This window comes from Hypanus sabinus, chromosome 4 (assembly GCF_030144855.1).
Source record: "Hypanus sabinus isolate sHypSab1 chromosome 4, sHypSab1.hap1, whole genome shotgun sequence".
NCBI lineage: Eukaryota > Metazoa > Chordata > Chondrichthyes > Myliobatiformes > Dasyatidae > Hypanus > Hypanus sabinus.
In genome coordinates, this window is record NC_082709.1 from 61,729,686 (window position 1) to 61,757,440 (window position 27,755).

Sequence of the window (27,755 nt, forward strand, 5' to 3'; positions counted from 1 at the left end):
AATGAGGAATTAACAGGTAGCATGGAGGAGAACTGAGTTCACTACAACTTTGAGCTGAAGCTGAGGTTTTAAAAAAAAGTGTATCAAGACTTCTGGTTGCAGAAAGAAATCCCTGAACACTGTCCTGTATTGTGGAAGAAGGTCAGGGTGTTCTTTATTGCCTGCCCAATATCATAGTTAGTGGAGTATGCTTTCAGTGCAGGCACCCTAACTTCTGTCAAAGCAATGAAACAGACTGCAAATTACTGAACCTGCAGATCTGAGACTCCTGGGTAAAATTCAGCCTGATTTTGAGAAGCTGATCTCACTGCACCAAGCCCATCTATCTCCTTGAAGGTGAAAAAGCATGAAATGCATAAGTGAACTACTAAGAAGTTAAACCACTTCTTAAGTGGAAGGGTGAACAGCCAGAAGTAGTTGGTCCATGTATGTACCTATGACATGGATAGGACGAGGGGTTGAGGTTCTGCATAGGGAGTTCAGGGAATTAGGTGCTAAGTTAAAGGGCAGGACCTTCAGGATTGTGATCACAGGATTGCTACCTGTGCTATGTGCCAATGAGGCCAGAACTAGGAATATTATACAGTTTAATACATGGCAGAGTTGGTGTAGTAAGGAGGGCTTAAGATTTTTGAATCATTGCATTTTCTTTCAAGGAAGGTTGGATTTACAGAAGGGACATTTTGCACCAGAATTAGATGGGAATTAATATCCTACTGGGAAGGTTTGTTAATGCTGCATGGTGGAGTTTAAACTAGAGTTGCAGTGGAATTGGGAACCAGAGTGCCAGAACAGTTGGTGGAGAAGTTGTGGAGGCAAAGTAAGGAATCAGAAGTTGAGCATAGTGTGACTAGTGTCCTTAGCTGTCTGTATTTCAATGCAAGAAGTATCCTAGAGAAGGCAGAAGATGAGGTATCTGGTTTACAAACAGAGGCAAAGAGTCCATGTGTAGTGAGGAGAGGCTGATGATAGGGAAAAATTGCAGTCAACAGGATGAGTTGCAACGTAAAAGGCAGACAAATTCGAAAGGGTGAATACTGGACTGATGGTGTTATTTTTGAATGTGCCCAGTGTACAGAGTAAGGTAGATGAACTTACAGCACAGTTGCAAATTGGCAGGTGTGATATTGTAGGCCTCACTGAATCACTGAAGATTATAGGTGGGAGTTTAATGTCCAAAGATAAACATTGTATTCAAAGGATGGGCAGTAAGGCAGAGGGGATGGCATTGCCCTGTTGGTAAAACAAAAATTAAATAAAATCATTTAAAAAGAGTTGACATGGGATTGGAAGGTGTGGAATCATTGTAGATAGAGCTAAGGAACTGGAAGGGTAAAAACATCCTGATGGGTGTTGTATACAGACCCCCAAAGTAAGCATATGGCCTACAAATTACAACGGGAGATAGAAAATGCATGCCATAAGAGCACTGTTACAATAGTCATGGGGCACTTCAATATGCAGGTAAATTGGGGAAAACAGATTGTTGCTACATTCCAGGACGGAATTTCTGGAGTGCTAAAATGGCTCTTTAGAGCAGCTTGTAGTTGAGCCCACTAGGGGATCAGCTATTCTGGATTGGGTGTTGTGCAATGAACTAGAATTGATTAGAGAGCTTAAGGTCGAAGAATCCTTGTGGACAAGTGATCATAATATGAACGAATTCACCCTGAAATTTGAGAAGTGGGAGCTAATGTCAAACATATCAGTATTACAATGGAGTAAAGGGAATTACAGAGGTATGAGAGAGGAGTTGGCCAGAATCTTGGAAAAGAACACTGGCAAAGATGATGGCAGGGCAGCAATGACTGGAATTTCTGGAAGCAATTTGGAAGGTACAGGACATAAACATCTCAAAGAGGAAGAAATGTTATAAAGAAAAGATGACACCACCATGGCTAATGAGAAGTCAGAGCCAACATTAAAGCAAAAAGAGAGGGCATATAATAGAGCAAAAACTAGAGGGAAGTTAAAGGATTGGGAATCTTTCAAATACCAACAGCAGCCATTTAAGAGGGAAAAGATGGAATATGAAAGTAAACTGGCTATAATATTAAAGAGGATGCCAAAAGTTTCCTTGGATATATAAAGTGTAAAAAGAGAGGTGAGAGCGGATATCAGACTGCTGGAAAACTATGCTGGAGAGGTGGTAATGGGGACAACAAATGGACAACAAATATTTTGTGTTGGTCTTCACTGTGGAAGATGTTAGCAGTATGGTGGAAGTTCCAGGTGTTGGGTCATGAATTATGTGAAATTACCATAACTAGAGACAGTTTTTGGGGAAACTGAAAGGACTGAAGGTAAGTAAGTCACCTGGACCACGTGGTGTACAACCCAGGGTTCTGAAAGAGATTGTGGAGGCATCAGTAATGATCTTTAAAGAATCACTAGATTCTGGGATAGTTCTGGAAGACTGGAAAATTGCAAATGTCACATCACTCTTCAAGAAGGAGGGAGGCAGAAGAAAGAAACCCATAGGCCAGTTAGTCTGACTTCAGTGGTTGGGAAGATGTTGGAGTCAATTATCAAAGATGAGGTCTCAGAGTACTAGACACATGATAAAATAGGCTGTAGTCAGCATGGTTTCCTCAGGGGAAAATCTTGCCCGACAAATCTTGCAATTCTTTGAAGAAATAACAAGCAGGATAGATGATGGAGAATTGGTTGATGTTGTGTACTTGGATTTTCAGAAGGCCTGTGACAAGTTGCCACTAATAAGGCTGCTTAACAAGCTTTGAGCCCATGATATTACAGGAAAGATTCTAGCATGGATAAAGCAGAGGCTGATTGGCAAGAGGCAAAGAGTAGGAATAAAAGGAGTTTTTTCTGGGTTTTTTTTAGTGGTGTTCCACAGCGCTCTATGGCATGACCGATTCTTTTTATGTTACCTAATAGTGATTTGGATGATGGAATTGGCTTTGTTGCAAAGTTTGCAGACAATATGAAGATGGGTGGAGTGACATGTAGCTCTGAGGAAGTAGAGAGTCTACAGAAGGGCTTGGACAGATTAGGAGAATGGGCAAAGAAATAGCAGGTGGAATACAATGTTGGGAAGTGTATGGTCATACACGTCGGTAGGAGAAATGAAAGGGTTGGCTCTTTTCTAAGTAGAGAAAAAAATACAAAATTACTTGGGAGTCCTTGTGCAGGATTCCCTAAAGGTTAATTTGCAGGGTGAGTCTGTGGTGAGGAAGGCAAATGCAATATTAGCATTCATTTCATAAAAGCAAGGGTGTACTGCTGAGACTTTATAAAAAAACCTCTGGTGAAGCCTCACTTGGAGTATTGTGAGCGATTTTTGGCCGCATAGAAAGGATATGCTGAAACTGGAGAGGTTTCAAAGGAAGTTCACAAAAATAATTCCAGGATTGAATGACTTGTCATATGAAGAGCATTTGATGGTTTAGTAGAATTCAGAAGAATGAGCGGTGACCTCATTGAGAGCTATCTAATGGTGAAAGGCCCTGATGAGTGGATGTAGAGAGGAATGTTTGGGAGTGTCTTAAGACCAGACGACACAGCTCAAAATGGAGTGGCATCCTTTCAGAACAGAGGTGAGGAGGAATTTCTTTAGATAGTGGTGAATCTGGAATTCTTCGCCAATGGCAACTGTGGAGGGCAAGTCTTAACACATACTTAAGGCAAGTTGATAGGTTCTTGATTGATCAGCGCAGGAAGGGATATGGGGAAAAGGCAGGAGATTGGGTCTGAGAGGAAATTTGGATCAGCCATGACGAGCAGATTGATGCATCAAATGACCTAATTCTGCTCCTGTATCTTCTAGTCTTACAATCTAATATATGTTCTAAAATTGTTGATGAAAATGTTTTTACTAGTATTAAATAAAGAAATAATTTTACTTGTGGGATTAAGTATATTTGAACAATTTATGCAATTTTTTGCAACTTTTTAATGTGAATTTTCTTTCACTGTGCATCGTAAATCGAAGTTCTCTGGTTTTATGTAATGGTCAGCTAGGGAGAACATGATCTCTTGCATCATACAACACAGCACATAACAAACAAATGAAGTTTGTATGTTTTGGTTTTGAAATGTTCTTCAATGTTCTGTGTAAGTGTGGATTTCATTATTTGTACTCTAGTTGAATTGGTCCAACCTCTCCTTGTGCTTTCTCTTTACAGCCAAAGATAGGTTATTTAGCTACTAGTCCTCTGCCACTACATCCTTTTCTGATGAACTGTTAAATCTGTAGAAGTGTCAACACAACTTTTTAAAACACAAATGTTTATTTTAGGAGAAACATTTAATTACAGTTTCCTTAATACCACAGGCCCACTTTATTAGGTATAAAAGTGGCCACTGAGTGAACATTCATGGTCTTCTGCTGTAGTCCATCTACTTTAAGGTTCAATATGCTGTGTGATCAGAGATGCTCTTCTGCATACCACTGTTGTAATGCTTGGTTATTTGAGCTATTGTCACCTTGTCAGCTTAAACCAGTCTGGCCATTCTCCTCTGACCTTCCATTAACAGAACTGCAGCTCATTAGATGTTTTGTTTCTCACATCATTTTGTGCAATCTCTAGAGACTGTGTATGTGTGGAAAATCCCAAGAGATCGGCTTCTGAGATGCTCTAGCCATGCTGTCTGGCACCAGCAGTCATTCCATGGTCAAAGTCACTTGGATTACATTCTCTCTCCTTCCCCCCCCCCTCCCCCCCATTTTGATGTTTGGTCTGAACAACTCTTTTTTTAACTTTTTTTTATTGCATTTTTAAGTAGTTACAAAATGAAATATGGAAAAACAATGTATATAACCCTTCCCCCCTCCCCTTATCCCCTCCCCCCTAACTGCCCTATAGGAAAAAAAGAAAGAATGCCTGGTTGTTGGAAGATCCCCACATGCTCCATGGAATTCGTAATAACTTTAATATGTATATTTATTTCTTTCCCCAAATAACCAATTGTTTCATCTTCAGAACATTTATAGATTTAATCCTGTCTTTTGTAAATAAGGGCTCCAAATTATACGTAATTTTTTCTAATGGAATACAACCATAAATTTCTTTCTTCCAAGAATCTATACATAAATATGTATCCGATTTCCAAGTAACTGCAATAGCTTTTTTGGCTACTGCCAGTGCAATTTTTATAAATTCTTTCTGGTATTTATTTAGTTTGAGTTTTGGTTTTATCCCTTCAATATCACCTAATAAGAGTAATATTGGATTATGAGGAAATTGTGTTCCTGTAATTTGTTCCAGTAAAAGTCTTAAATTTGTCCAAAAAGGTTGAATTTTAGAACAAGACCATGTAGAATGTAAAAAAGTACCAGTTTCCTGGTTACATCGGAAACACTGATCCGATAAGTTTGGATTTAATTTATTTATTTTTTGTGGTGTAATATATAATTGATGTAGAAAATTATATTACACTAATCTTAACCGAACATTTATTGTATTTGTCATGCTATCAAGACATAGTCTTGACCAATTTGTTTCTTCAATTTTAATATTCAAATCACTTTCCCATTTTTGTCTTGACTTATGAACTCCTTGTTTAATTGCCTGTTTTTGAATCAAATTATACATACAAGATACAAATTTTTTAATATTTCCTTTTTGAATTAAAATTTCTATTTCATTAGGTTTCGGCAATAACATTGTTTGACCTAATTTTTCTCTTAAATAAGCCCTTACTTTATATTTATTCTTTAATTGATCAAATGACATTAATATACCTCCTTCAAAACAATTCCCTATATATCTAATCCCTTTTTGAATCCAATTATATAAAAGTTGATTGTCCATTGTGAAAGGAATAAGTCTATTTTGAATTAAAGATCTCTTTGCTAATAAAGATTTTTTTTGTCTCATCATCAACATTTATCTTATTCCATAAATCAATCAAATGTTTTAATATAGGAGATTCTTTCTTTTCCCGTATCCATTTAGATTCCCATTTGTATATAAAATCTTCTGGTACGTTTTCTCCTATTTTATCTAGTTCCATTCTAACCCATGCCGGTTTATCTTTCTCGAAAAAAGATGCAATAAATCTAAGTTGATTTGCTTTATAATAATTCTTAAAATTTGGAAGTTGTAATCCTCCTAGATCAAATTTCCATGTCAGTTTTTCCAACGATATTCTTGACATCTTACCTTACCAGAGAAATTTCCTCACATATTTGTTCAACTCTTGAAAAAACTTCTGGGGTAATTGTATTGGTAATGATTGAAATAAATATTGTAGTCTAGGGAATATATTCATTTTTATAGTATTTACTCTACCTACTAATGTTATTGGTAATGCCATCCATTTATCAAGATCTTCCTGAATTTTTTTCAAAAGTGGTAAATAATTTAATTTGTATAAGTTTTTTATGTCATTATCAACTGTTATACCTAAATATTTTATACCATTTGCTGGCCATCTAAATTGAGTTATTAATCGACATTGATTATAATCTCCTTTAGTAAGAGGTAAAATTTCACTTTTATCCCAATTTATTTTATAACCCGATATTTTCCCATATTCTTCTAATCAATAGGATAATTTGCGTAGTGAATGTAGTGGATCTGTTAAATAAAGTAGAACATCATCAGCAAATAAGTTAATCTTGTATTCTTCCTGATTAACTCTGAAACCCTTAATATCTGGATCCATTCTAATTAATTCAGCTAGTGGTTCCATTGCCAACACAAATAAAGCAGGTGATAATGGGCAACCTTGCCTAGTTGATCTTGTTAACTGAAATGATGTTGAAATTTGACCATTTGTCACTACTTTAGCTTTGGGATTAGTATTTAAGGTTTTAATCCATTTTATAAATGATGTTCCTAATCTATATTTTTCCAGTACCTTAAATAAAAAATCCCATTCCAATCTATCAAATGCTTTTTCTGCATCTAAAGCAACTGCCACACTCATTTCCTCCCTCTTTTGCGCTAAATGGATTATACTAAATAACCGGGTTACCTTATCTGCCGATTGTCTATTTTTGATAAATCCTGTTTGATCCATATGCACTAATTTTGGTAAGCATTTAGATAATCTATTAGATAAGATTTTTGCTTTTATTTTATAATCGGTGTTTAATAAAGAAATAGGTCTATATGATGCTGGTTTTAAAAGGTCTCTATCTTTTTTTGGCAATACTATTAAAATAGCTGTTGAAAAAGATTCTGGAAGTTTATGCATTCTTTCCGCTTGATATATTAACTCCATAAAAGGAGGAATTAATAAATCTTTAAACTTTTTATAGAATTCAGGTGGAAAACCATCTTCTCCTGGAGATTTATTACTTTGAAGTGATCCCAAAGCTTCCTCAACTTCCTTCAATGTAAAAGGCGTATCTAATCCCTTTTGTTCTTCTGTATTTAATTTTGGAAGAGTTATTTGTGATAAAAATTCTTAAAAGCCTCATTAATTTCTAGAGGCTTATAAGTAATTTCATTCACTTTTGTTCGAATTGCATTTATTGCTTTGGAAATCTGATCTGTTTTTAACTGCCATGCAAGAACTTTATGTGATCTCTCACCTAGTTCATAATATCTCTGTTTGATATGTCTGGAGTGTATTATATTTTAACTTCTTATTAATAAGTTGTCTTCATTTTTCTTCTGTCATATTTCTTTGAGATTCTTTTTCTAATTTTATAATCTCTTTTTCCAATTGATCTATTTCTATCATATATTCCTTAATTTTAGAAGTATAACTTATTATCTGGCCTCTCAAATATGCTTTCATTGCTTCCCATAATATAAATTTATCATCAACTGAATGTAAATTTGTATCTAAAAAGAACTGAATCTGCTTTTTCATAAAATCACAAAAATCTTGACGTTTTAATAGAATTGAATTAAATCTCCATCTATAAATTGATTCCTCTTTATCTATCATTGTCATTGTCATTATTAAAGGAGAGTGATCAGACAATATTCTTGCTTTATATTCCACATTTTTCACTCTATCTTGAGTATTTGTTGATAATAGGAAAAAATCTATCCTAATGTTTTATGTCTATTTTAATAGAATGAATAATCCCTTTCTTTTGGATTGATTCTTCTCCATATATCAATCAAATTTAAATCTTTCATCAATGAAAGAGTTAATTTTGCTACTTTTGATTTTGTAATAGCCTTTGTTGATCTATCTAAAACTGGATCTAAACAAAAATTAAAATCTCCACCTATTAATATTTTATCATGTGCGTTAGCCAAATTCAAAAAAACCTCCTGTATAAATTTTACATCATTTTCATATGGTGCATAAATATTCATAAGAGTCCATAGTTCTGAAAAAATTTGACAATGTATAATTAAATATCTTCCTGCCGAATCAGTTAATACATTTTGTATTTTAATTGGTAAATTTTTATTAACCAAAATTGCAACTCCTCTCGCCTTTGAGTTAAATGAAGCTGCAATAACATTTCCAACCCAGTCTCTTTTTAATTTCTGATGTTCTATATCCGTTAAATGAGTTTCTTGTAAGAAAGCTATATCTATTTTCATTTTTTTAATATATGTTAAAATTCTTTTTCTTTTTATTGGTCCATTAAGCCCATTAACATTAAAACTTAAAAAATTCAATAGATTAGTCATTATTTTTAATTATGTTACTCCAATCTATAATAATATCTAATCTTTCAACTTTCATTGTATCCTGGGAAATCTTTTTAGAAGTCTGTATGTTGCTATGTGTGTCCCCACCAATCATCCAGGCAAAAGAATAGAAGAAAAATAGAAAGTAAAGAAAAAAACAAAATACCCCCCTACTAATGTTGTGAAAAAAAAACACAACATTACCCCCCTCTATTGTACAGGTCATGGCAATCGCCATGATTACACACGTGAATCCCGTAGTAACCGATTCAAAGCTCCCCAGCCCCCCCGCAACATAAAAAGTATATATATTAAAAAAAACATACTATTCTCAGTTATTATTTCTAAAATTTTACTTTTCTCCCTTATATCATCCTTAAATGTCCATCAGTTCCATTCACTATCTCTGTCTTCATCTTTAACCATTACATTTAAAAGTCTCTACGTTTAATTAGCGAAGAGATGGGAGTTTTTGTGCGAACACCTCCGCTTCTCGATAATCAGAAAAAAATCTTTTTCCCTCCTCCAAAAAAATTATCAGTGTTGCTGGGTGACGCATTAAAAACTTATAACCTTTTTTCCATAAAACATTTTTAGCTGGGTTGAATTCTTTCTTTCTCTTCAAAAGGTTATAACTTATATCAGGATAAAAAAGAACTGGTTTCTCTGCTATCATCAATGGACCTTTTCTTCTTTTAGCACCTTGGGCAGCTGCCTTCAAAATCTTTTCTTTATCCTGGTATCTTAAACATCTTATCAGAATTGATCGCGGATTTTGATCATCTTGAGATCTTGGTCTTAAGGCTCTGTGCATCCTTTCAATCTCAATTGAAATTTCTTCTCCCATTTCCAATTTTTCAGGTATCCATTTTTGAAAAAAATTTATTGGGTCTTCTCCTTCGGTACCTTCAAGTCCAACAATTTTAATATTGTTGCGTCTACTAAAATTTTGGAGCTTATCAATTTTTCCCACGAGTTGTTTTCTTTCTGATGTCCAGGCATCATTATCATCTTCCATCTTCTTCATTCTTCCATCCATTTCTTCCACTTTGACTTCCAAATCTGTAATTTTCTTTTCCATTTTTTCCTGTTTCTTTGTCATTTTATCAAACATAGCCTCCATTTTTGTTATTTTTTCTTTAATTAATTTTAATGCATTTAATTTTTCTAATTTATGCATTATTTGCCTAAGTCTTTTTTGCGTTTTCAGAGGAACTTTCATCTTCTTCTTCTTCTTCTCCATCTTCGTCTGATTTTTCCAGAGAGTCCGACTCTCTCTCAGACTCACTTTCACTGTCGGTTTCAGTCGTTGCTGGGTTTTGTAGTTCTGGTTGCACTTGTTTGCGCATGCTTGTTCCTTTACGCTTGCGCAGTTCGCGTTGATCTTTTCCTTTAGAAATGGCCAATGCTGCCGCGGTCTCCTTTTCTGTTTCACCGGTGGTGTGTTGTACCTGAGTCCGCGGTTCTTCGGTTGAAGTAGGCCTTGATTCTGTTCCAACTTGAGCGGTCTTCGCGGAAGTAGTTTTCTTCATCCTCTGTTTATGAGGCATAGCTTAAAACAATCCAGAGTAGTTTATGAGTAACCTTAAAAAAGTATTGATTGACTTTTCTTCACTTAAACATTAATTTATTAACTTTTTTACGGGAGGGCTGAGTTCCAGCGTCTCGATCCTACGTCATCACGTGACGTCCCCCCCTGAATAACTCTCTTGACCACATCTGCATGTGTTTATGCTTTGAGTTGCTGCTGCATGATTGGCTGATTTGATGCTTGTGTTAATGAGCAAGTACCTAAAAGTGGTCACTGAGTGTTTACCTGGATGAGCCAGACATTCTGATATTCCCAAGTGGCATGTTCCCATCACTTGTTAAACTTGTTCTTATCCATTAGCTTAGTTTGGTAACTTTCTCCCAAAAGCAAGTGAAAAGCAAGCAATTCACTCCAGAGCTATGATACAATGAATAATGAGACAACTATTTCCTAAGTTCACTTTGTATCCTCATGTACCATTTATGTTCTGAAGAATGCATGAGTAGATATTAAAGAAAGCAAAGTGAGTTTTCCATTGTTTTGGAATTCTTTATCATTCCTGAATCAGATTATAGTGTTACTATAAATATAGATTGCCAGATAAATGTTTGAAATGAGATGCTGTGACTTTAATTATTCCCCTGCCTATTTCAATTAAGAATTTACAAGAAATAATATTAATGTAAAAGTAAGAAAAACAGATGGAAGATTAAAAATATGTTAAGTTGATGCAGAATGTAAAATTTTTGCTTATGTGGACCATAAATACCAGGGCTAAAATGTAGTTTGACCTGTGTCTATTTAATGCTTAGAACTACTCAGTTTTTTATTTTTGTATCTCTTTTAGGCTAACATCTGAAGTTTCTGGAATGGGCCCTCTTTAATTGTTTATGCAGCTCCCTCTGCTCTCCGTGTCATGTTGCCCACCTGCGAAAACCACAAGCAACCTGCTTCCACTTGTTTGTAAAATTTGTATATTACAGTTCTGCCTCATAGAAAATAGTTAAAATGTTAAATTTTAAGAAATTATCCTGAAATTCTTTTTAAATCCAGTCCCCCTTAACTAAACCCAACTACCCCATTTCTTGTTTTAATGTAAGTTTTTTGTTTCAACATTAACTTAAATTAACAATCGCTTGCAAAAATTGTATTTGAAGACTATTTTCTCTGTATACTTTTTAGTTTAGTAATTACTGGTAACATGATTGCAACCTTTTTATATTAAAAAAATAAACCTTGATGTTATCCAATTATTTGAAGTTCTATCTGGATGTAATAAAGGAAGGTACATGACTATATGTGATGAAATTCAGATTTATTATACATGTCACTCACCTCATCTGCTGTCAGCTGCTATTAAAAGGTATGTATCATTTATAATACTTTGGAATGACAAATACCTTTGGTATCACTGAATATTCTAGAAGATGCATGGACTGGGTCACATGTAAATAATTATTTATATGCATTAAAAAAAACTCTGAAAAATTGTTTAGAAATCACTCATTCAGCATCTGCCTCACCAGAGGTCAATTGCTTTTAAGTACATTGGGACTCTGTTCCTCAGGTTTCCTTTAAAAAATGAGTTAATAATATATGGTATTAATAGGAACTAAGTTCAAAGTAAATTTCATTATCAAAGTACATTTATTTCACCATATACAACCCTGAGATTCAATTTATTGTGGGCATACTCAGCAAATCTATAGTAACTATAACAAGATCAAATGAAAGATCAACCAGAGTGCAGAAGACAACAAATTATAAATGCAAATCTAAATAAATAAGCAATTAATAATGACAACATGAGATAATGAAATTAAGAGTCCTTAAAGTGAGATCATTGGTTGTAAGAACATTTCAATGACGGGGCAAGTGCATGGAGTTATCCTCTTTTATTCAACAGCCTGATGCTTGAGTGGTATTAATTGTTCTTGAACCCTGTGGTGCATGTCCTGAAGGCTCTTGTACCTTCGACCTAATGACAGCAGCAAGAAAAGAGCACAACTTGGGTGGTGGGGATTTCTGATGGATGCTTTCCTATGACATTGTCTGATGTAGATGTGCTCAATAGTTGGAATGTAAATTTAAATTCGCCAGATCCATAACTACACCACACAGTTCTTTACTTTATCCTTTTCACCAGTTTATTTGTTCGAGCTCAGCCGGCTAGAGGCTCCGGAGCCAAAACACCTAGAGGGACAGAAATCCTTCTCCCCTTTTTTTTTTTACAAAATTCATTTATTACAAATATTGGTACTATACAATACATACAAAACATTGACTAACAGTTATTTCATTACATATAGACAATACACATTAAACCAAAATGTTCCCATTTCTATCAATGATGGCATTTACACCCCACAGAGCCCAACAGTCCTGGAACACTTCTAAGGTCACCATGGACAGTGTGTGTTCCTTTTACTCGAGTACGAACATATCCCCTAAGCATTGCCAGGCATTCTGCCCGGCTAGATCCTCCTGCCACCTATTTCCAAGACCCTCCATGGCTGTTTTCGCCAACCCCGGGAGCAAGTTAACAAGGTCATCCTCCTCCCTCCATGCCCCCCTCCTTACTGGATGACCATATATAAATAGGCTGGGGCTAAATTGCAACCGGAAAGTGAGAAGCAGCCCGTGCAAATATGCAAAAAGGGGCTGCAGCCTCGCACACTCCAGGTACATGTGGTACACTGTCTCCTCCAGCCCACAGAAATTAAATGTGGATGGGAGATCCGTGTACAAACTAAAGAACTCATTGCAAGGCACCCTCCAGCCGAGATCCCCCAGGTGCATGGGAAGAACCCCCCCCCCCCCCCATAAAGAGACCTCCACTGGGAACCCTTCTCACCTCCAGGTGGAAAGACCGACCGCCATGGCGTGTCAGGACGGTGGACAAGGGCAAGGAAGTGGAGGGTGTGGAGCAGCAGCCCACATAGAGACCTCCTACTTGCATCCCTAAATGGGATTGTGGGTGTCAAGGAGAGATGGCTTAAGTTGTGTGGATTCCTGGGCCCAACAAGCAGCCCATCTCTCTCTCCCTGGGGGCTTGTATCAGACCTCTGTCTAACATTCAGAAACACTACAATTTATGGAGCTAGCGATACAAAGAGCAATCAGTTCAACAGATATTCCAGCCAAGTCAGTCAGAGCAAAACTTAATTACTTAGATAAGAGAGTCCACTTAATCATGGTCTTAATTGCAGACAGATTCTTACCTTATCAGTGAGTTTTCCCTAAACAAAGGAGGGAACATACATCAGTGGTGTATGCAACCTGTGTGAGTTCAGCCCCCATGTCGTTCTCAAGAGAACATCTGTGAGTTAATCAAAACAAGTTGCAGGCAGATTCCACAGCGAAGGACAAACAGTAATTGTACATTGTTCAGAACAAAGCACACATAAAATGGCTCTTAATTTAACCCATTATGTACAAGAGTTCCAAGAATCATTTCCTACATCCCCAATATCCTTCATCATTCCCTTTTTATCATTACAGTACATGATAACCTTTCACACCAGATTGTCGCTTCTATAACATGATACAAAACATAGCCAAAGGCACCATAGGATACAGACAATAATCAAAATTAATACAATCAGACTTCCCAAATGCAAAACACCAACATCTCAATAATTTCTCCTTTGGCTCCTCCTACTTCCTCCAAACCAAGAGTGTAGCCATGGGCACCCGTATGAGTCCCAATTATGCCTGCCTTTTTGTTGGCTTTGTGGAATAGTCCATGTTCCAAGGCTATACCAGTATCCATCTGTGGTGAACTACATATACCTGTCTGGACACGCCTCCTGCTGACTGCTCCTGTGGCTCCTCCCACAGACCCCTGTATAAAGGCGATTGAGGTCTGAGCCCGGCCTCTCAGTCTCCAGGATGTAGTATGGTGGTCAACCACTGCTTGTTCCTTCTTCCAGTCAATAAAAGCTGATATCTCGCCTTTACGTCTCAAAGAGAGTTATTGGTGCATCACCATACCCCTTTTCCTTCACTACATCGACGACTGCATTGGCGCTGCCTCTTGCACGCGTGCTGAGCTCGTCGACTTCGTTAACTTTGCCTCCAACTTTCACCCTGCCCTCAAATTTACCTGATCCATTTCCGACACCTCCCTCCCCTTTCTTGATCTTTCTGTCTCCATCTCTGGAGACAGCCTATCTACTGATATCTACTATAAACCTACAGACTCTCACAGCTACCTGGACTATTCCTCTTCCCACCCTGTCTCTTGCAAAAAGGCTATCCCCTTCTCACAATTTCTCCATCTCCACTGCATCTGCTCTCGGGATAAGGTTTTTCTTTCCAGGACGAAGGAGATGTCTTCCTTTTTTAAGCAAAGGGGCTTCCCTTCGTCCACCATCAACTCTGCTCTCAAACGCATCTCTCCCATTTCCCACACATCTGCCCTCACCCCATCCACCCACCACCCCACTCAGGATAGGGTTCCCCTTATCCTTACCTACCACCCCACCAGCCTCCAGGTCCAACATATAATTCTCCGTAACTTCCGCCACCTCCAACGGGATCCCACTACCAAACACATCTTTCCCTTTCTGCTTTTCGCAGGGATTGCTCCCTTGTCCACTCGTCCCCCCATCCCTTCCCACCGATCTCCCTCCTGGCACTTATCCTTGTAAATGGAACAAGTGCTACACCTGCCCTTACACTTCCTCCCTCACCACCATTCAGGGCCCCAGACAGTCCTTCCAGGTGAGGCGACTCTTCACCTGTGAGTTGGCTGGTGTGGTATACTGCGTCCGGTGCTCCCGGTGTGGCCTTTTATATATTGGTGAGACCCGACACAGACTGGGGGACCATTTTGTGGAACACCTACGCTCGGTCCGCCAGAAAAAGCAGGATCTCCCAGTGGCCACACATTTTAATATCACACACCATTCCCATTCTAATATGTCTATCCATGGCCTCCTCTATTGTCAGGTTGGAGGAACAACACCTTATATACCAGCTGGTAGCCTCCAACATTGACTTCTCTAACTTCCGTTAATGCCCCTCCTCCCCTTCTTACCCCATCCCTGACATATTTAGTTGTTTGCCTGTTCTCCATCTACCTCTGGTGCTTCTCTCCTCCCCCCCCCCCACCCTTTCTTTCTCCTGAGGCCTCCCGTCCCATGATCCTTTCCCTTCTCCAGCTCTGTATCACTTTCACCAATCACCTTTCCAGCTCTTTGCTTCATCCCATCCCCTCCGGTCTCCTATCATTTCGCATTTCCCCCTCCCCCCTCTACTTTCAAATCTCTTACTATCTTTCCTTTCGGTTAGTCCTGACGAAGGGTCTCAGCCCGAAACGTCGACATCGTTTCTCCCTATAGATGCTGCCTAGCTTGCTGTGTTCCACCAGCATTTTGTGTGTGTTGTTCCATCAACCAACACATTTTCCTTTAGTCCAAGTGAGTCCTCCTACTCATTTTCTTCAATAACACGTTTGCAGTCTGTTCGATGTATTCTCCAAGACTGCCCTTCCAATGCACTGGGTGGCTTATTGTACACAGAGGCCAGTGTTCCAATATGGCAGATTAATTCATCAAGGAGCATTGGCTCAATAAGATGAGGTTTCTCTGCCAATACAACTTGCTGCCACTGGATCTGTAGAAAGTAGACAGCAATATATATAGCCACGGTCTTTAAAGTCAGAGTTGTCAGAATCCTGTGTCGCCAAGCTTAGAACTTACTGCACCAGCTCTTGTGTCTCAGTCAGTTTTTTTTAGGAATAGTTTCACAACAGCAGTCAAAATTTGTAGTTGAACCCATGTGTTCTCATCATGGAATCCTTCCAGGAAATTCTCTAATAGCTCATCAGCATTGTCAATTCTTTCCGCATACTCTCCAACTGTCCATATCATCGCTGCTCTTGCTTCTGATTCATCCAGTGAGTCCAGATTTTCACAAAGTGTTGCAATAACACTTTAATACTTGTTGGGGTATTTACAGAAAATGCCCTTTATTATTAGAATAGCTTCTTGGACGACGTCGTTTATTTTTGTCTGAATGAGGTCAAGTAGCGTACTCCGCAATGTTTTGCTGATTGCTCAACTTTAAATTGCACATCGTCCAACTGCACACACAGCTTTTTGTACAAAGTTAACATCTACTTCAGTGGCATACTCCTTCAATTCTGCCAAAAACCTGTGCAATATTGGCTTGAGAAGCCAATTGAATCATAATGTCCAGTTTCACTTATTGGATCATTGTATTTTACAAAGAAAACCTTCGTTTCATGCTTACAAATCTCAGACCTTTTCTGTATAATGAGGTTGATATTCTGGAGGGCAACATATTGGAGTTCTGGTTCTGCAGACAACAGCATTACCAGTGGGGCAGCCAGTTCCTTCAACAAAGTGCCATAGTAATCCAAGTCTTTTGAAAGTATTTCCATGAATTTCATCAGAACCTTTACAGTCAAAAGTACAACAGCTGAGTTGGTGTGAGACAAACGTGGCGTCACACGCTCACAGATGCGTTGAGCTTCTTGGTCATCCTTTGAGCTATAATTGGCCAAACAATCAAGAATGAATATCTGGCCCCATTTAGTGCATTCATTTAAGGCTGTTAAAAGCTTGTTGACTGTCTGAAAAATTTAGGTCTAACAAGTTGCTGTTTGGATGAGATTCTGCAATCTCCAACAGAGCAGCCGCAGCATTTACAACGACCTTTGGATTAGAGTCAGACATCAGATCGTTTAGAGTGTCCAGAAATTCCTGGTCTTCCACCAGCTGTGCACTGATGTCATGTAGCGTGGCTACACAGACAGCAGCAGTTTTTCGTACATAAGGGTCTTCATCCTTTAGACATTTTCGCAGGGGCTCACACAAATACTCAGTAGTTTTATCCTCACGGATGCAGCCTATTGTTCTCACGGCTGGAGCGCTAATAAGTGGATTGGGATCTTCACAGTCCTTAACAAAAGTGTTGGCAGCCATAATTGTCATATCTGGTTGGCTCTTTGCATAGTTCATTAGATAGAGGTACACCAGCTTCTTCAACTCCAAATTGTCTGTCTGCATACAGAGTACAACATCAGGAAAGAGGGCACTGACACCTCTGCGAAGTCATTCACGCAATCGCTTTCTTCACTGCTTCTTTTCTCCTTCTTGTCACCGTTGAATTCTACTTTGAGTTCAAAAATTTCTCCTTTCTTGGTTGTTGTGAAATGTTTAGAATCAGTCATGGTGAATGTGGTCCTCTCCACCGAGGTCCGAGTTTCCCTCCATCCCAGTTCTTGATCAGGACAAAATCTCCAGACTCAATCGTGGGGCAGTCACCTTTAGGCTGGGTTTCGTCCTCTCGGTAGGCCTGTCGTACCTGTGAATGCAAGCTTTGGACAGTTTTAGTTAATTTACACAGATATTTTCCCATCTCCTCCCCCAAGGTATGCATATCTAATCTTGCCGGTAAACTGTCAGGGACGAGTGGCAAACAAGATCAGGATCCCCATGGGGTTCTCACAGGCTTCCCGTAGATAATTACTTAATGGTGTCATTCTCATAGGGCTAAAACCTTCAACCAGGTCAATCCAGTTCCTTGTGTAAATTTGGCCAATTTATCTTTCAAATTACCGTCGGCTCGTTCCACTACGCCAGCTGCTTTTGGATGATGGGTGCAGGGGAACTGTTATTTTATAGCAAATTCTTTACAGACTTCATTTATTTTGACAACAAAATGTGGCCCATTGTCCGAGCTTAGCACTTCTGGAAGTCCAGAGCGAGGAATTATTTCTTTTGCAATATTTTTACCACCGTCGTAGTAGTATTGTAAGTTGTGGGGATAGCTTTATTCCATCTACTAAATACATCTACTATTCCTAAACAATTCTTATAACAATGTACTCCAGGTAATTCTATAAAATCAAGTTGCAGACAAGCAAAAGGCCATGAAGGGCAAGGGGGTGGTTCCAGAACCACAGGACATCCCTTTTCCAGTAATTTGTCGTTTTACAAATTAAGCATGCTTTAGCTCGTTTTTCAGCTGCTTTCTTGAAATCAGGATGCCACCAAGTTTGTAATAAAGTATTAATTATTCCCTCCTTGCCCAAGTGTATACAATTATGAACATAATCTATCAAAATAGGGAAGAACACAAAGGGAACACAGACCTGTCCCACAGGGGTCACCCATAAGTTGGTCTGAGGTTCAAGGAAGCAACCCATTTAGGACCATAGTTTGCGCTCTCCTTCAGGGGCGTTCCCCAGGAAGTTTCGTATTTCCCCCATATCTGGGATACCCCTCCTTAGATTTTGCCTAATAGGAGCTTGCTGGGTTCCCAAGGGGACTAAAAGTGTGGGATTCAAGGCTGTCTGTCTGTCTAGCTGCTTCACCAGCCCTAGCATTGCCCTTGGATATCTCATCCAACTCCCCAGTATGGGCTGCACATTCGATAATAGCCAAAATTCGAGGTAGCTGTAGAGTGGTGAGTAAGTTGTTTACAAAGGTAGCATTACTAATGGAGTGGCCAGAGGAAATTGGGAATCCCCAAAGTTCGATAGTCAGTGCCTAATAGGAGTCTGTGTAAAGGTTCGCACTTTAGTCAGTTGCTAGGATACAGGCACAAGCAGCTCAGCTTTCTGGGCGAGACATCTTCATAAAACGTTGCCTCAGGCTTGAGGGGGTATTGCGGAAGGGATGGGAGAGTCTGTCCTACTTTCACGGTGATCTGGACGGGGGGCAGTTGGTGCGGCTGACTTCATGGCCTGAAATTGCCCAGAAATGGGGTACAATGTCTTGAGTTCGGTTAATATTAAAAGAATGCCTTACCAGATGTCCTGTCTTCACCTCCAACACCTTCCAGTATCGGAGCTGGCCCGCGGCCAAGTCTTGCCAGTCTCCTTCGGTGCTGGAGGCTTGTTTCGTCAGGGTGTAGGCAAGGAATCCTAGACTCTTTGTCTTTAACCCAGGGCCAATCCTAATGGTGGTATGGGGAACCATCAGTCCTGTCTGTTGCCAAAGGAAACCTGGAACTTCAGTTAGTAATGCACTGCCCTTTTTTCCTTTAACCTCTCCAATCACCGTGACTAGGAACGAGGGGTGCATAATATTGGCTTTCCGCAGTGGCGTACCCCGTAGGGTCACAGCACAGAGTCATATGAGGGTCTGCCTTAGGCAGAGGGGGTTCAAACGTACTGGAGTCCAGATTAGGTGCCCACCACTGGGGGGTCGGATTCTGGAGAAGCTGTCGGTTGTTCGCTAGTCCTAGGGTGACACCCTTGTCTGTGCATAGAATCTCGACCTCCAAAGGACAGAGCAAGTCTCTTCCTGCTAGATTACACCCCAGACTGGTGGTGGCTGTAAATGAAACCTTACAGCAGGTCCCAATAATATGTCGAAGTTCGTCGCATGTTAGCTAACTTACTTGGTAAGCATTGGAGCAGTAAGGCATTAAACTGGGGGGACGGATTCCCATCAATAGAGGCTTGGTCTCCTGCGTAAGAGCCGTAGCAGGCCAGAAATCGCTCCCGATAGTCTGGTCCTGATTCCCCAGGCTTAGGTTTGCATTCAAGTACTTTAGTGATGTTTACAGGTTGTTGGAGAGCCCTCTCCAAGGCTTGAATAATCTGCTCTGTTTGTTCATTCTCACTACGGATTCCCGCCTGTATCTCCTGGTAGGTTTGGTATCTTAATTCTTGCCTTCCATTTCCGCCCCTCATCAGCTGAGAGAATCATGCAGCAGAGACTGAATAAATCTTGCGGGGTCGCATTATACATTTGTATAGTACTATGGACATACTGAGCAAACTGTGCTGGTTTTTCTTTTCTATAATGGGGCCTGATTCATGATCACTAACATTTCTTGAGGCTTCCAGGGTGCATACACTGGAATTACTGAGGGCTGCCCCTCCTCGGCTGCTTGTGGATTGGGCAGCATTCGGGTGGCCAATTGGCTCTGTGGTTTTATTGGATTCTTCCCTCCCTGTCTCGGAATAATCCTCGGTATTCCCTTCCTGGATCTCAGGGTATAAAGAGCCTCCCCTTCCCTGCCGCCGCCGTTTTACCCGAGCGGCCACCGTACCTGATGTGATGAACTACTTATACCTGTACATATACCTGCCTGGACACGCCCCCTGCTGACTGCTCCTGTGGCTCCTCCCACAGACCCCGGTATAAAGGTGATCGAGGCCTGAGCCCGGCCTCTCAGTACTTTAGTGATATAGTATGTGGATGTAGTATGGTGGTCACTCACTGCTTGTTCCTTCTTCCAGTCAATAAAATTGATGCACCATCAATAACTCACTCTGAGACGTAAGGCGAGATAGCGGCTTTTATTGACTGGAAGAAGGAACAAGCAGTAAAGCCGATATCTCACCTTACGTCTCAGAGTGAGTTATTAATGGTGCATCAATTTTATTGACTGGAAGAAGGAACCAGCAGTGAGTGACCACCATACTACATCCTGGAGACTGAGAGGCTGGGCTCAGGCCTCGATCGCCTTTATACAGGGGTCTGTGGGAGGAGCCACAAGAGCAGTCAGCAGGGGGCATGTCCAGACAGGTATATGTAATTCACCACATTCACCCCCCTCCTTTGTTTTAAAAGAGTCCCCATGTGGTGAAGTTTCTTACAGGTTAAGTCTATCAGGTGGTCGAATCTGTCGCAGCGATCTACGTAGACCGGCTGTGATTGCACAGGTGCCAGTGGTGCTTGCACCGGAGACGGTGGTTGTGCTGGTTCCGGCCTAACTGGAGGTGTCAGCCCACTAGGCTTCAGTGATCCCTCACGCATGTGCGAGGCGCCTGGTATAGGAGTGTCGTGAGGAGTCTGTGTAGGGCCTAGTGTGCGCGGTGTCACCTCGGGTATAGTGTTCATAGTTACCAGGGAGTGTTCGGGGTAGTGGTCTGCTGCTCCTGCGGGCGCCAGGTTGCGGATGGAGACCGTGTCCTCCCGCCCATCAGGTAAGACCACGTAGGCATACTGGGGGTTCGCATGTAGAAGGTGAACCCTCTCGTCCAGCGGGGAGTATTTAGTACTCCTCACATGTCTCCGGAGCAGCACTGGCCCTGGGGACGTCAACCAAACTGGTAGGGTGGTCCCAGTGACAGACTTCCTGGGAAAAGAGAATAGGCGTTCGTGAGGGGTGGCATTGGTACATAACAGAGAGCGGATAGAGTGGAGTGCCTCGGGGAGGACCTCCTGCCATCGAGAGACAGGCAACCCTTTTGACTTAAGGGCTAAAAGTGTGGCCTTCCACACTGTGGCACCTGAGTACTGGGAGGAATGGGGTTCGGGAGCACTGGGTGCACTTGGCCCCTGGTACGGTGGGTGCCCAATCTTTATTGCGGTCACTGTCCTCAAACAGGGTCGGTATGCCAGACATAGGTTCGGAATCCCGTATTGGCACTGCCGATTTAAACTTTCCTGTCTGTCCATATCTTTACCTGTGATGTACTGGACCAAATCCATTACATTTGGTAGGATACTTCGTTCAAAAGCATTGGTGTGTCCATACCAAGCCGTGATGCAGCCAATCAATATACTCTCCACAGCACATCTATAAAAGTTTGTCAAAGTTTTATATGTCATGCCAAATATCTGCAGACTCCTAAGCAGTAGAGGTGCTGTGGTGCTTTCTGCACAATTGCACTTGGGTGATGGTTCAGTAAAGGTCCTCTGAAATAGTAACACCCAGGAATTTAAAGTTGCTATCTCTCTCTGCCTCTGACCTTCTAATGAGGACTGGCTCATGAACCCCTGGTTTCTCTCTCCTGAAGTCTATAATCAGTTCCTTGGTCTTGTTGATGTTGAGTGAGAGATTATTGTTATGACACCACTCAGCCAAAGTTTTAGTCTCCCTCCTGAATGCTGATTTGTCAGTACCTTTGATTTGGGCAATGACAATGGCGTCATTAGCAAACTTAATTTAGCATTGGAGCTTACTTGGCCCACAGCTATGGTTGTAAAGCAAGAAGAGTGGGGGCTAAGCACACATCCACACCTGTGCTGATGGAGATCATAGAGGAGATGTTGCCAATCCAAGCTGTCTGGGGTCTACAAGTAAAAACAAACATGAGAAAATATACAGAGATGGAAATCCAAGCAACACACACAAAATGATGGAGGAACTCAGCAGGTCAGGCAGCATCTAATGAAAAAAAAGAGAGAGAGTGAGGTATGTGTGTGTATGTGTGTCCTCCATCGGTTGTGGTCGACCATGGGTACTGCACCTCTGGTAGTCACTGAGAGTGGCTTCTCCAGGGCGCAAGCCAGGGCAGAATTGGTATGGAGATCCGTCTGTTGCCCATGCATTGGGACTCCTCTCCACGCTGATGACCGGTCCAAAGGAAGGACGAAAGTCGATACAGTTTGGTGGCAGCAGCATCGCAGGAGTTGCCGTGCCGGTCACTGGGTACAGCAGTCAGCCGCCTTCAGGACTCCTGACTCCAGATTTTTCCTTGGGGTTTACTCCCAAAGCCTTTCCCATGAGTGGGTATAGCTGCAAGGCAATGGAGGTTTGAAATCGGAGTTTTCTCACTCCCAGATGAGCTACCATCCATGGTTAACAAGCCCCATCTGCCCAGAACAACTGGTTTTAGGTGCCAGTGGCCCGCCTTTGCCCCTTCTCCTGTCAGTGAGAGCAGCTCCGCTGGGCACAAGAACTATGCCACACGTGAAGGCCAGGAGTTGGACTTGGTTGTCAGAGGCTGTTTGAGACGCACAACATGAAGAGCATTTGTTCTTCTAGTAATTGCTCCCCTCCCCCTCATACATACTTGGGGCAATTTACAGTGGCCAATTAATGGAAGATAATCTGCAGAGATACAAAGCAACAATACTGTGCGACAGAAGCCATGGAGAAGATGTGCACAACCCCTCTTGCATTCTTATCATGCACTTCCTACCTGTCTTCCTACCAGAGTCTGGACAACCTGCACACTTCATCAGGGACGAAGAGGAACAAGCTGCTCAGAGCCCATAGAATGGAGTCAAACTAAATTGCCTTCATCCCTGAGGAACTGCTTTGTAAACTAGTTCCTGCAAAAGCAATGTAATAATGAGATCATTTGTGATGCTTAGTTAAAATTTTCTTGCCATTCAAACTGGTAACTTCATCTGACAGGGCAGGCAGTCTTCACTGAATACCTCATCCACAAAGATGCACTTCGGCATTTCAATGAAGCTTAAGACTGAGTAGAAAAGCATGCATTCACAAATAAGCCAAGCCGCAGATGATACCCATCCTTCAGTAAAGGGTAGCTTTCTTGGAGTTGTACTAGGGTTGTAACAAAACTGCCTTCAACAGGATTGAGGCAACCTAAATGATCCAGATAAAACAGTCTATGAATACAATGCATTTAGTGCAATCTACAAGCCATTTATCCTCTCTCACTCCACCCCGTGATATCTCGATTGCATGCACTCCCAGAAATGGAAACCAGGCTGCCATATCCCTTTTCTGTAACCATCCCAGGCACTTCATTCTGACAATTGACTTCCAGTCTCCTCCCTTCCAGTACGGTTTTTTTTTGGTGTCAGCATATGACTCAGTAATCAAAATATTTCATCTGACTCTACAGTAAATAACAGGAAACACTCCCACAAATTCAGTACTGTGGTGCTGTGGAGTATGTCTTTTTTTAAGTGAGAAAGTGAACCAATGCCATGCTCCGAGGCAGATGTAAACCATAAGATATAGGAGCAGGATTAGGGTATTCAGCCCATTGAGTCTGCCCCCAATCCATTGTGGCTGATTTATTATCCCTCTCATCCCCATTCGCCTGCCTTATCATAACCTCTGGAGCCCTGATTAATCAAGAATCTATCAACATCCGCCTTAAATATATCCAGTTACTTGGCCTGCACAGCTGTCTGTGGCAATGAATTCGAGATTCACCACCCACTAGCTAAAGAAATTCCTTCTCATATCTGTTCTAAATGGATGTCCCTCTATTCTGAGACACTGCCCTTTGGTCCTAGATTCCCCCACTATAGGAAATATCCTCTCCACATCCACTCAGCATGTCAATATTCCAATAGATTTCAATGTAATCTCCTCCTCATACTTCTAAACTCCAACAAGTACAGGCCCGGATCCATGAAGTGCTCACTCTTCATGTGTTAACCCTTTCATTTCTGGGATCATTCTCGTGAACCACCTCTGGACACTCTCTAATGCCATCTCATCCTTTCCTGAACAAAGGGCCCAAAACTGTTCTCAGTACACCAAGTGCGACTGTCCAACATTTTATAAAGCCTCAGCATTCCATCTTTTTTTAAAATTCTAGTCCTCGCAAAATTTATGCTAACATTGTATTTGCCTTCTTTACCAATGACTCAACCTACAAGTTCACCTTCTGTCCTGTATTCATCACCCTTTTCGAATTTGGCCCCGTTACACTTCAACTCATCCACTGACTTTGATTTTATCCCATCATCTTCTTGTCCTTCCTCACAGTCTCAATACATGCTGCATATATTTGCATGCCAACTGCCCCTTGGTTCCCATACTCAAGCCAAATTAAGCCCTCCCTAACACCTCTAGAAAACTTTACTGCAAGGAGATTAGTCCTGTGTGGGGTTCATGTGTAACCCGTCCTTTTTGAACAGGTCATACTTTCTCCAGAAGAGATCCCAATTATCCAGAAATATGAAACCCTGCCCCTTGCACAGATTCCTCAGCCATCTGCCAAATCATCTAAACTCTTATCCTCACTGGCGCATAGCAGAAGCAGCAATCTATAGATTACTACCTGGAGGCACTGCTTTTCAGCTTCCTGCCTAACTCCCTATATTCTCTCTTCAGGACTGCCTCACTTTTCCTACCTATGTCATTGGTACCACAGCCTCTCCCTTCAGTACTGAATTTGTGGGAGTGTTTCCTGTTATTTACTGTAGAGTCAGACGCAATATTTTGACTACTGAGTCATATGCTGACACCAAAAAAAACCGTACTGGAAGGGAGGAGACTGGAAGTCAATTGTCAGAATGAAGTGCCTGGGATGGTTACAGAAAAGGGATATGGCAGCCTGGTTTCCATTTCTGGGAGTGCATGCAATCGAGATATCACAGGGTGGAGTGAGAGAGGATAAATGGCTTGTAGATTGCACTAAATGCATTGTATTCATAGACTGTTTTATCTGGATCATTTAGGTTGCCTCAATCCTGTTGAAGGCAGTTTTGTTACAACCCTAGTACAACTCCAAGAAAGCTACCCTTTACTGAAGGATGGGTATCATCTGCGGCTTGTGAATGCATGCTTTTCTACTCAGTCTTAAGCTTCATTGAAATGCCAAAGTGCATCTTTGTGGATGAGGTATTCAGTGAAGACTGCCTGCCCTGTCAGATGAAGTTACCAGTTTGAATGGCAAGAAAAATTTTAACTAAACATCACAAATGATCTCATTATTACATTGCTTTTGCAGGGACTAGTTTACAAAGCAGTTTCTCAGGGATGAAGGCAATTTAGTTTGACTCCATTCTGTGGGCTCTGAGCAGCTTGTTCACCCTCTCCCTTCAGAATATCGGTGGCCTGATCTGAGACTTCCCCGACGCTGGCACCTGGGAGGCAACCCCATCTTCTGAGCCATACAGACTCAGTGCCAGAGATTAGGTTGCTGCAGCTTCTGGTAGGTGTTCTCCACCCCAAAAATATCCAAAGCGGTATTGAGGGCAATGACCTGCACTGGCTTTCCTCCTTTCCTGCCCCTGAAAGTCACCCAGGTTCACCCAGTTTCAGGTACTGAAACTGAAAGTCACCCAGTTTCAGGTACTCCTGAAAGGTACGGGTAAACATCCTTGCCGATATTCTACAAAATGAGCAGGGGAGTACTTGCTACCGCCGATTGTCAAATAAAATTACTAAAGCATTCATCGTCGCATTAGAATTAAAGGGTCTATCACTGGCTGAAAACGTTTGGAAATTACAGAAGGTATTATGAATTTTTTTTTTTTACAAAGCTTGTACAGTTTATTCCAATATCCAATTGTTTGAAATTCCTCACGGTTCATGGTTCAGCATCTGGCTTATTGGGTGCCAACTTACATGTTCCCCATTGCACACGGAGACCTCTGTTCCCACACTCCCCTTATATTTAACAGGTTCACTGGAAATTCATGATAGTACTGTATGCTGTTATGATGAACAGACCTGATGGACAATGGGGTGCAGAGTTAACCATCCCCAACCCCCTTCCTGAGAACTACGAACTATTGCTGTTGTTATGCTGCTCATGAGAGAGAGAGAGATAAAGCCCAGGCAAGAACATTTGCTACAGATAACAGGGGGAGAGAGACTGTTGATGTACTGTATTATGACTCTTCCTGGATTATTTACCTTCTACTACAAGGACTGTACTTTGCTTGTTAACATTCCTTAGGAGACAGCAGGAGTGGTCTGATTTGATGGACACGGTCATTCAGAGTTGATGGATAGCTGAGACCCCGTGAGTGGGGATAAAAGACAGGTCTGGAGAGACACATCAGTGGACACTGACTGAGTGTTGGGAACCCACAGAGAGGTGGGGGGCTTCAGAGACCAAACCAGGAGATCGGTCAGTAAAGCTCACAGTGTTACAGCAGGGCCGGTGGGGACTTGTGTGTGTGTCCACTCATGCCAGAGTGACGTGTCCACCACAGAAGAATGGTCTAGCTGAAGACCAGAGGGGTCATAACTGAATGAGCACCACAACAGTGCAACGGAATCAAAAAGCAAAGGAAGGTTTGGCTGCTGTAGCTGTTACCTCTCGCTCACTCTCTCTCTCTCTCTCTCTCTCTCTCCAACGATTTCAACACAACAACCATAACTACTTTAGCATTTATGAACTGAACTCTATACTTTCCTATGACAATTCATTTACCCCTAGACATCGATAGAGCTTGTTTATTATTGATTATTATTATTCCTACACTTTTAGGTTTATTACTGCTAATTTGTTTTATATGTATATTTGCAATTTTGATATTGTATTGTGTAGTTTACTAATAAACACCTTTAGTTTGGTACCACCAGACTCCAACGGATTCTTCTTTCTCTGCTGGTCAGACACCCAGTTACGGGGTACGTAACAGTGCCAACTTTTAATAAGGCAAGTTAATTACTTTGGAGAATTAATTGGGAATAACATCTGACAATCTGTCAGTACGCCACAACCCAAGTGCTGGGGCTATAGATTAGTATATTGTCCTGGTTTGTAGGTAACCTTACCAAAACTGATGTGTTCTGATGTTTGGAAACGGTCATTTTGTGTATCTGAATATCAGCTTGGTGTCAGGTGGGGACAAGATGCAGACAGTTTATTGAGTTTCCCTGTGACCTGCTGACAGTCTTCACTCTGGTGAAAAAGAACAGAAAATGCCAGTAATGCCCAGCAAGCAGGAAGTGTCAGAGGGAACGAGAGTAAGCATTTTGGTCATAGTCTGTCAGAATCAGGAAAGATAGGAAAATAAAGTTTTAAGTCACAGAGGATGTGGGGCAGGAATAGATGGGACAAAGAAACTATCTGTGGTAGGGTGAGGTAACGATTGCTGTGGGGGTAAAATGTAAATCACCTGCTAAATGAGTTAAGCAAAAACGGAATAAAAAACTACAAGATTAGGTGGATTAAATATTGAAAACCTGGTAGAACCGAGTGGATTTTCCTCAAACATTTACTCCAGAGTCTCTGGCTCTGTATAGAACTGTCCCTCGTGTGTGCCATT

General features: G+C 41.0%; 1 protein-coding gene and 1 pseudogene across 16 annotated transcripts in view; one reads left to right on the plus strand and one right to left on the minus strand.

Annotated features, from left to right (window-relative positions):
• The window catches only part of LOC132392819 (poly(rC)-binding protein 3), a 104,805-nt gene extending 93,406 nt beyond the window's left edge, over positions 1-11,399 (plus strand). For all 16 annotated transcript variants that reach the window (XM_059967222.1, XM_059967224.1, XM_059967225.1 and 13 more), the window contains one exon: positions 10,949-11,399. In XM_059967222.1, the coding sequence (XP_059823205.1) occupies positions 10,949-10,985 (37 nt within the window). In that variant the 3' untranslated portion in view covers positions 10,986-11,399. The remainder of the gene's footprint in view (positions 1-10,948) is intronic.
• LOC132392818 (AP-1 complex subunit beta-1-like) lies at positions 9,534-20,115 on the minus strand (annotated as a pseudogene).
• Positions 20,116-27,755: the final 7,640 nt, after the last annotated feature.